The sequence below is a fragment of the Adiantum capillus-veneris genome, chromosome 5 (genome assembly GCF_014529385.1).
Source record: "Adiantum capillus-veneris isolate H3 chromosome 5, ASM1452938v2, whole genome shotgun sequence".
Taxonomy (NCBI): Eukaryota; Viridiplantae; Streptophyta; class Polypodiopsida; order Polypodiales; family Pteridaceae; genus Adiantum; species Adiantum capillus-veneris.
The window spans coordinates 150847604-150857689 of record NC_140935.1 but is presented as its reverse complement, the minus strand read 5'-3'; the positions used below and the strand labels follow the sequence as shown (position 1 = coordinate 150857689).

Genomic DNA, 10086 nt, shown 5'->3' with positions numbered 1-10086 from the left:
GACCATACACCATCTTAAATGGTGTCATCCCTGTGCTAACTTTAAATGTTGTCCTGAATGCCCACAATGCCGAATCTAGTTTGGTATCCCAACCCTTCTTGTTTTCTGAAGCAATTCTCCTCAGGATCCTCACTAGAGTTTCGTTGGTAGATTTTGCCTGACCATTAGCTTGTGGATAGTAAACTGTGGACTTCTTGTGGATAATCAGGTGAATTTAGTAAGCTTCTTGATCACTTTATTGATGAAATGTCCACCCTGATCTGAAACTAATTCAACTGGACATCCAAACCTGGTCATTATGTTTCTCTAAAGTAACTTGGCCACACTTTTTTCCTTGTTATCTTTCATTGCCTGTGCTTCTATCCACTTGGTACAGTAATCTGTTGCCATAAGAATATACTTATTACCTGTAAATTTTGTTGTTGGCTTCACAGGGCCCACAAAGTCTAATCCCCAATTCTGAAAAGGTTCAAGTGGTAGAATAGGCTGTAAAGGCATCCTATCAACATTGAGAGGTCTATCATCCCTCTGACAAGTTAAACAGGACTTCACAAACTCATGGAAATCCTTAAAAACTGATGGTGGCCATCATAAACCTGCTTGTATATTTTCTTTGCAGTAATCTCTCCTGAAAAGTGACCACCTGCATCACCTGAATGGGCTTCATTTAACAATGCATGTTGTCCAAACTGCTCCACACATCTTTTGAGTATCTGATCAATTCCCTTTTTGTACAAGACTCCCATAATCACTGTCAAGGACCTGATTTGCCAAGCAAGTTTCTTCCTCTGGGTAACCACCATCTGTCTGGGTAAAACACCATCAAGAAGAAAGTATAACATATATGCATACCATGAATCTTTGTCTTGAATGACCGGAACAGGAAACAGGTTTGCATCAGGTAATTCATCAATTTCATGATTCGGAACTTCACCAGTAGTAGCCAATCTTCTCAGGTAATCTACAATAACCTGTTCTTAGCCTGGTTTATGAATGATTGAATAATCAAACTCCTGCATCAACAATACCCATCTAGCCAGTTTCCCTGACAGATCAGGTTTATTTACCAAGTAGACCAAAGCTTGATGATCTACATGAATTGTCACCTGATTAGCTAGCAAATAATGCATGAACTTTTAAGTCCAAAGATCATCCCAAGGCATCCCCTTTCAGTTACTGAATAGTTCCTCTCTGCAGAAGATAACACCTTTCTTGCATAATAGATTGCTTTAAACCAACCCTTCTTAGCTTCTTGCATCAAGACTGTACCAATAGCTGAATGAGAGGCATCCACAAACAACTGGAATGGTTTTTTTCAGCCAGGAGGAATCAAGATAGGTGCAATTACTAGCATTTTTTTCAACAATGTAAAAGCCCTTTCCTGCTCTTCTTTCCATGCAAACTCCACATTCTTTTTCATTAAGCATGTCAAGGGTAAACGTACATGAGCCAGGTATCTGAGAAACCTAGTTGCCATTTAACCTGTCCAATGAACCTAATCAGTTGCTTAACAGTTTTAGGAGCATGTACTTTCAAAATAGCTTCCACTTTCTTGGGATCAATGGTAATGCCCTCTTTACGGATGATGTGTCCCAACAAAATACCCCTTTTCACTGCAAATGCACATTTTGCAGGGTTGAGTGACATCTTGGCCTCCCTGCATTTCTGAAAACATAATCTCATATGATGCGAATGTTCAGTTTTACTTCCTGACACACTGAAATCATCCAAAAAAAACTTCATAAATGTTGTCAGGTAAGGAGCAAAAACCTCCATCACCCATTTTTGAAATGTTGGTGGTGCATTTTTAAGGCCAAAGTTCATAGCTGTGGAAGCATAGACTCCCCATTCTGTTATGAATGTTGTTTTATCCCTGTCTTCCAAAGCCATACCGACCTAATTCTATCCACTAAATCCATCCAAGAAGCTTTACATCTCCTTCCCTGCAACCGCATCTAGCATTGTGTCACAATAAGGTAATGGGAATGGATCGGTATTCAGTTTCCTATAATCCACACAAATTCTGATCTTGCCATTCTTCTTTGGCACCACCACAATGGGTGACAACCAGGTTACCACTGGATAAATGAAACCTACTTCTAGAAGTTTATCAATCTCCTCCTTCACCTGTTTTCCATAATTGGGGTTCATCCTATACCTCTGTTGCTTGACTGGAACTGCATCAGTTTTCAAATTGATCCTATGCTGACACACTGTTGGGATTGCTCCCTTCATATCAGTGTAAGACCAAACAAAAACATCTTTAAACTCCTTTAACAAGGTTTTCAATGACTCTTTGAAGTTCAGGTCCAATTCAGTGGACACTTTAACTATCTTGGGGTCTCTGTCCTCACCCAAATTCATGTCTTCCAAATCATCTTCCCTAACTCTTGAGCTCTTTACCATTTGCTCATCAAAGATCTTCTCTACATGTTTAATTGATTCTAATGCTTCCTGCTTCTCTTGTGACTTTTTGGTGGAAAATAAAATACCTGAAACATTTCTGTTGTTCGTCAGTTTTGGATCTAGTGATGACTGGTCCTGATTCTGAACTGTGTCTGCAATTTTTTGAACATCAACCTCAAAAATAGGAATAACTGTTTGATTCCTTTGAAGAAACTCTTCTTCCTCATCTTCTTCAATTGACTCCCCCATATTAATACCTTCTGCATACAAAGGTCTAAAACCGGGTGGGATTGTTTTCCTAGGTATCATCTGCATCCTAACCTTATTCTTACCCTGTTTGATCACAATGGTGTTTGCACCCCAAAGTTGCTTGACTTTAGCTGCCCTTAACCATGGTCTTCCCAGGATCATTGGGTAGAAACAGGTTGTTTCTTTGAGTCTGAGAATCACAAAGTTCACAATGAAAATTAATCCTGCAACACTGATGGTTTGGTTCCTAAGAATCCCCAAAGGTTGCACTCTCCTCTAATCTGCCATTTTCCTAGGTATCATCTGCATCCTAACCTTTTTCTTACCCTGTTTGATCACAATGGTGTCTGCACCCCAAAGTTGCTTGACTTTAGCTGCCCTTAACCATGGTCTTCCCAGGATCATTGGGTAGAAACAGGTTGTTTCTTTGAGTCTGAGAATCACAAAGTTCACAATGAAAATTAATCCTGCAACACTGATGGTTTGGTTCCTAATAATCCCCAAAGGTTGCACTCTCCTCTAATCTGCCATTTTCATTTGAAATGGTGCAGGTGCCCAATTGGTTAATTTCAATTTCTTACACACTAACTTAGGAAGAATGTGAACTCCTGAACCTCTATCCACTAACACATCTGACAAGTACACCTTCCTAATGGAAATATTGATCACTGGAACTTTGTAGTCTACATCCACTGGTGCTACATCTCCAGAATCAATATGTGCTAGATGGATATGTCCCATTTCTTCCTGTGGTAATTTCTTTTCGTTAGCTTCATCTGTCAGTTTCCTGAGGAATGCCTAACTGAATTCAGGGACCAGTTTCAAGAGCTTTCCCACTTTGGCTGAAATTGGGGCATCCATAAGGGCTTCAAAAAGGTCATCAGATAACCCCTTGGTAGAAGATTGCATTGAATTATTTGGCTTCAAGGAATGCAGCAGTGAAATCTGACTGCTTACTGCCCATCTTCTCAAAGATTTTCTGAATTGAATCTATGGGCCAAAAATCTGCTGCTTTGTCAGGTTTTTTTATTAGATTGGATCTCTTGTAAGACTCCTCTCCTGATCTTCTCCTGATCTTTCCAATCAATAGGGTCCTCAGCATCTTTTCCTTGCTCTTTTTCCTGTGGTGCCAACTTCCCTTGGATCTTGTGATGGCTAAAGTTTGCACTTCTTGTTATTTGTCAAACACTTCCTCAATTTGAATACAATGAGAGAAATCACACTGAGAAGTGTGTACAGAATCAGTGTATGGTTTTGGTAACTTTCCTCCCATTTCCTCAGTAAACAGTCTGTTGTCAGGTTCTGATGGTTGACTGCCCTGTTTTTCATCTGAAGTGCCAATCTCTTCCAAAAACACTGCATTTACTTGAGCTGGTGATTTTATTCTACCATCATTGGAAGAACTGGCACCTGCATTTGGGGAATTGAAATTCACAATTGGAATACCTCTCTCATTCCTATGCTTACACCACATCTCACATGCAGGTCCTTGCCTGTGTCCCATTGCACCACAATAGTTACATGGTTGCATTGGATTGTTGGTTTGATGAAACCTTGGCCCATTTTGCCAACTCCCTTGCTGGAATGGCCTTTGTTGATTTGAATTCTGAAATCTACCCCTGAAGGGTTGTGGTGCAACCACATTAGCACCCGATTCCATCTTTGCTAAAATGTGTGCTGGTCTTCTTCCTCTAAAATTGGGGTTATAATAGCAGTTATCATACTCATGTCCAGCTCTTTGATATACCCGACAAAATGATGATCTGGCAGGACTAGAAAATGATTATGGCTGCATCTCCTTCAATTTATCCAAAATCTGTTTATTGATATCGTTTGATTCCTTATATTCAGACTTACCATTCTTGGCTTTGCCTTTGCTTTTGTGTTGCTTTGACTTTGATCCTTTCTTCTTGGACTTCTTCTTCTTCTTCTTCTTGGCACTCCATGTGTCCTTTTCCTCATCCTTAGAATCTGTCCTGATCAGAATCTAAATCTATTTCCTCATCACCATCTGAATCTGAATTTGAATCCTCATTTTCTAAATCGAAGTCCTGTTGGGACTTCTTCTTATTACTCTTCTTTTATTCACTGGTGTCGTATCTTCTTTCAGATCTCATGGATGCATCCACAATGTTCCCAAAATCTTGATGTTGGGTAAGAGGAGCATGACCTGCAATGGCACTCTTCAATTGTTCCATCAAACCTCTACAGAAATAGTCACCCAATTGTTCCCAAGAGGGTCTTTAATGGGCTTGCAACCTGTTCATCAAGTTCGTAAATTGTTGGGCATAGTCTTCCACCAACAGATCCTTTGGCTTTATATTTTTTATTTTCCTCGAAACATCTTCAGGGGTTAACTTGGGTAGCCATGGCTTTCTCTTATTCGGAATTTCATGGAGGAAGTGATGAAGATGTGGAAGCTGTTTTGGAAAAGATGGAGGTTGCCTCCATTAGCAACCAGATTCATGACCCTACACAGATGCTACATCTTCTCTAGATTTTTTTGAAGAGCGATGCACGAGTTTGGTCCAAATCATTTGAAGAGGAGTTGAATGCGGCCAAAATCCACCTGTGAGATTATGTTGGGACAATCTACGGCATGGATTGCAAGTGGAGTTTGTGAAGACAGAAGATCCTGACAAAGTTTGGGAACAAGTACAGGGTTTGGTGCAAAGGGAAGGTGAGCCAATAGATGCGTACATACGTAATCTTAGCCTTGCATATTCTTTCAGTAAAGTGTTATTGAACCTTAGTAGTTTACTTTTCAGTTTGTAATTAGGGAAGAGCTTTATGTCTCTTCATTCTTCCTAGTAGTTGGCCTCGCACCTTATGGTACGCATTGTATGAGAGAAGAATGATGAATGCAAGGCTATGGCTATGAAGATTCTATGCTTCTCTGTGTATTTTGTCTTCAGTTTCCATTCAATACCCTGATTCTGTTTTGAACCTGTTCAAGCACTGAAACTGTTTTGATTCTACAAGGTGATGATGTAATGCTTTAATGGTTGATTTAGTCGTAATTCTCACTCCCTGTATGCCTCAATAACACTTGGCGATCCTCTAATTGTGGAGCAAACTTTGATCAAAGCCTTAATGGGCAATGGGGTCTAGTTGGGGCATATGGGGTTGTGAACCTAAAGATTTCATGCAAGCATTCTCTAATTGGAAGTCAGAGGAGGAGGAATAGGAAGATTACAACCTAATTTTCCTTCAGGAGTATTTTTGCAAATTGCATGGTGATTTAAATCTTCAGGTTGTTGCCAAGGTTTTTTAGTTTTACAAAGCACAATTTTTTCCTTTTGGATTAGTGAATGGTCTAATCAGTTTGGTTAACTACACTAGTAGACAACTCAGAATTTTCCTCAAGATCACAAGTAGAAGGAGACATGTATGAGTGATTTAGGGGATGAACCACCAAAACTCTCCTATGGAACCAGGTTTCAGAGAAGGAGATATGAATCATGGCTGGAATCTCAACTTCAGAGATCAAGGGGTCATGCAGGGGAAGAAATTCTTGAAGTAGGAGCAGTTACAGGTTTGCCACCAATTCCTGAAGGAACAGGACCTGGAGAGACCAGCAACACAAGTGGAGACCAACAACATGAGGAAGGGGAAGCATCTTCACCTCGGCCAACAGTGCAGGGAAGCAACCCAACTCCAGAAAGAGTCATCCATCAGTTAGTTGGCATTCAGGTAGTCCAGCAGTTTTTGAGGGCAAAGAGGCAACTGCAGTTTCCTAAACCACCACTTTTACCATTGTTGAACTTCAACCCTTTGGGGGGACCACAAATTTAACAAGCACCCATTATGGCACAACCATCCCAAAGTAGAGGCAACCAAATTCAGTGGGAAAGACTCCCAAGATGCTGACAGTTATGTGGGATAGTTTGAGACAAGATGGTCCGCTAGTGCGTATGATGTACTTTATAATGATGCTATCAAGAAGGAGCATTTTGTAGCAACATTACAGGGAAAAGCCATGTCTTGGTTCATGTAGCATGGTATTGTTGCATTCCCTGATTATGATAACTTAAAGATCAGATTTCTGGCCAAGTTGGGATCTCAAGGTTTAGAAAAGGATGAGCACATGCACATCAAATGAGTTTTCGTAGTTAATCATCGGAATTACAACAGGTAGAGGGGATTCCAGTATCTCTCTTAATCTTCTTGGCTCAAACATAAAGACTATGTGCTGCTGGTAGAAAATCTTCCTGTCCACATGAACATTTATTTGGATTCTTTGTGCACAATGAAAAGGAGTGAACTGAGATCCATTGTGATTATCCATTAAAAGCCATCCATGTAGCTCCCAAGAAAGCACACTTGACTAATTACCCTTTGATTTTGCCAAAATTTCAGCAACAGAACCACATAAATGGCTCAAAAGACCAAAAAACCAGCCATCACAACTTGGTAAAATTTGGTAGTTTCCCTAGAATTAGAGCAGTAAAAACCCAAAATATAGACTGTATATGTATGCATAACCTACAACAATGGTACCCAAGCATCAAGTAGGAATCACTAGTACATAGCCTATGATGAGGCCATGAAAAGGGTGCTCCAGCCACCTGTGTCACTGAAAGGATCTCACACTTGAGAATCCCCCAGCTCAATAAAACCTCACCACGACCCTCTCACGAAGGTTTACGCAAATATTGTATAGTCAAGTCTCAAAAATGACTATCTTCCATACCAAGTCTCAGAAATGGCTGGGAATGCCAAATAAGACCAAGTATGGCTCCACAAAGGCATACAATGGCAGTATCCACAAGTAACATACAGTACCAGACAATGCACTCAAACAGGCACCAAATGATGCATACCCATGGCAACTGCAAGTGACTCCCACTTGCTAGTATATCACTCTACTCTAGCTACCTGTACCTGTGTGAATCACATGTGCTTGTATTGTACCCTGTAACCTATAACCTGTAACCTGTAATCTTGAAGCTGAAGGTACTCAAAGAAGATCCTCGGTGGGGGCACCAAAAGAATGTGAGCGGGATGGAAATACACACAACACCTCTGCAATTACTCGATAGACACTCTTTGGATAATACACACACACACACACACACACACACACACACACACACACACACACACACACACACACACACACACACACACACACACACACACACACACACACACACACAAAAGATGTCACGGGACAAAAGAAAGCTTAGCTAATGAGCTTTACTGCTACATCTCTATTATGCCGCCCATCACATGATCACACAAACAGCTATCATAGTAGAAGCAAGTATTTGACCGCTCTGCCAAAGGCGCGATACGAGTCGCCAAGGCTACCCCATACTCCCGAGTGTGGTGAGTATAGTTAAAATATCCTCGTAGCTAATGACCATAACTACGATATAGGAAAATCTTCTAAGGAGGTAGAAACTGGGCTAGCAGATATAGGCAATCTGAAAAACCAGGCTTTATGGAATGCTCGATATAATAATATTTAGGCCCTAGACCCACTGCTTCAGTAAACATTGCCAATCGGATATTATTTTGGAAATGTTCACGACCCCAAAGTGTCACTCTGGTCACTCGATCCTGATATGTCCACCACTTTGTTTGAGAAACAGAAGTTCCTAGCTGCGGGAATAGATGTTGTTCATAACGGAGTAATGTTGCTCGACGTATTGATTCATTTGACATAAAGAGATGAGCTGTTTCTATGAAAAGAACCTGGTCATGACAGTTGGCCATAATACACCAAGGATGCAAAATAGATGAAGAATTCCAAACTCTGGAATGATACTCTATACTTGGGGCTTTATATTTGACCAACCATCTCTAGTAAAAAACTTTTTTAGGAAAGTGTGCCTAATATGGTGGTGTTTCTCACATTTTAAAAGGTTTTTTTCACATTATTGTGCAGGTGGAAGCCTTACACAGGGCATGGATAGCATGTATAAATACCTACTATATACCCGAGACCTGATACTGCTCACTAAATATGGGTCTAGTGACCTGGGTATGAATACGGGAATCATTGCTATTTAAATTTTACCTTTGGGTGATGTAGTCTGCCTGACCGGGCTTTACAAATAAATTGGTGAAAACCACTTACTTCTAAAAGTCATGCTAGGATAGCAGGTAAAAAATACCTAATGGGGTGTTTATACCCGACACCGTATTTAATCATGTCTAGTGAATAAAACCGGGCCTTTTATGGGAATATAGGCTATACCATTGTGGAGGTGAGTGTCCGACTTGGCTTCACAATATTTGGTCTCAGTACTAATCCTTAAATTTCTGTAAGTGTGGCTTATGGTCCTTCTTGCATCCTTTGCACGCCACCGCGTAGGGTTTTTTGGAAAGGCCGGCGATGACAGACTTCCCCGCCATGTTTTCTTGAGCAGTAGGGCTGATATTGTGGAAACTTACCCTCTAAACCTCTGGATTCTGCCTCCGGGCCTTAGGCTATGAGGATACTGGTGTACGTGCCTGGACTGACATCCTCGATTGGGGGCTTAACCGGTCCAACTCAACTGTCGCGTCTGCTACAGAGGAGCATCAACTATTTAAACTTGACTTCTAAGGTGAGTTATCATACTCACATAGCTGCGTCTCTATTATCATTTTCCTGCGTGTGTTATTTCAAAAACTTTGCGTATTCCATCTACTGGTGGCTGTGGCTCAAGCATGCCGAAAAAATCGGAGAAAGCCAGTGTGGAGGCGTCATCGTCTCCTAATCTTCAGGTTAACAGAAAATTTCTGTCTTGCTCTAAGGAATTTCTTTATACACTAAGTTGCTTTGCTGAGACTGTTTTCTGGAAATTTCTTAAAATAAACTTGTTAAATTATCTCCGGATACCGAGCTTTCATGTGAATGGTGTATGAGGAGATATATACGATTGGCTTGATTTGTCATCAATGCAAGTTATGGTTTTGCTTTGACTAATGTGTATGTCCGTGAAATCAGTGGATGGGGAAAGAAAAATTTGGTTTTTTATCATTTCTTGAGTGGTTGAGTCTGACTCTGTCGGAAATGGAATAAAATGACTTGAGCGTGTCTAAAGGCATGTTCATAAAGTGGACTGCATTTGAAAATGTAAAGCTAAGCTGGGTTTGATCAACTTGTTGATGTATGTCTTGCTGGTCTTTACATAGAGCCATATATTCACAAAGATCTAAAAAAATAAATAGGTTAAAAATGGTGGGCTTATAATGTCAGAAACTTATGTCTGCTATAAATACTAAGGAGTCAGAGTACTGTTATTTACATGAGTTGACCTCAGACTGAATAGACTCAGATTACGGGTATCGAATTTTGGAATAAAGAAACTTGGAATAAATTAAAGGATGTTTTCTGATTTGCTTTCTTGTGTCAAACTGAAATTATCTCTAGAGTCTGGCATGTGTTATCCGTTTGACTGATGGTGTTTGTTTTCATAAAATAAACAAAAAAATACA

The 10086-nt window shown here is 40.3% G+C and overlaps 1 protein-coding gene across 1 annotated transcript; it reads right to left on the bottom strand.

Moving 5' to 3' along the window:
• Positions 1-306: 306 nt before the first annotated feature.
• On the bottom strand, positions 307-1890 carry LOC147458288 (uncharacterized). Its single transcript, XM_086513419.1, has 4 exons — positions 1483-1890; positions 1029-1106; positions 597-971; positions 307-528 (listed from the first exon to the last, which is right to left on the bottom strand). Exons 1-4 carry the CDS (start codon positions 1888-1890, stop codon positions 307-309), a joined length of 1083 nt encoding a protein of 360 aa, XP_086369545.1.
• Between the last annotated feature and the right edge of the window lie 8196 nt (positions 1891-10086).

Coding starts and splice junctions, on each gene's coding strand:
- LOC147458288 (XM_086513419.1), bottom strand. CDS start 1,890: ATGGCTTTGGAAGACAGGGATAAAACAACATTCATAACAGAATGGGGA. Junction 972..1,028: donor CAGGGAAACTGGCTAGATGG/GTATTGTTGATG, acceptor GGCTAAGAACAG/GTTATTGTAGATTACCTGAG. Junction 529..596: donor CAAAGAAAATATACAAGCAG/GTTTATGATGGC, acceptor TTAACTTGTCAG/AGGGATGATAGACCTCTCAA.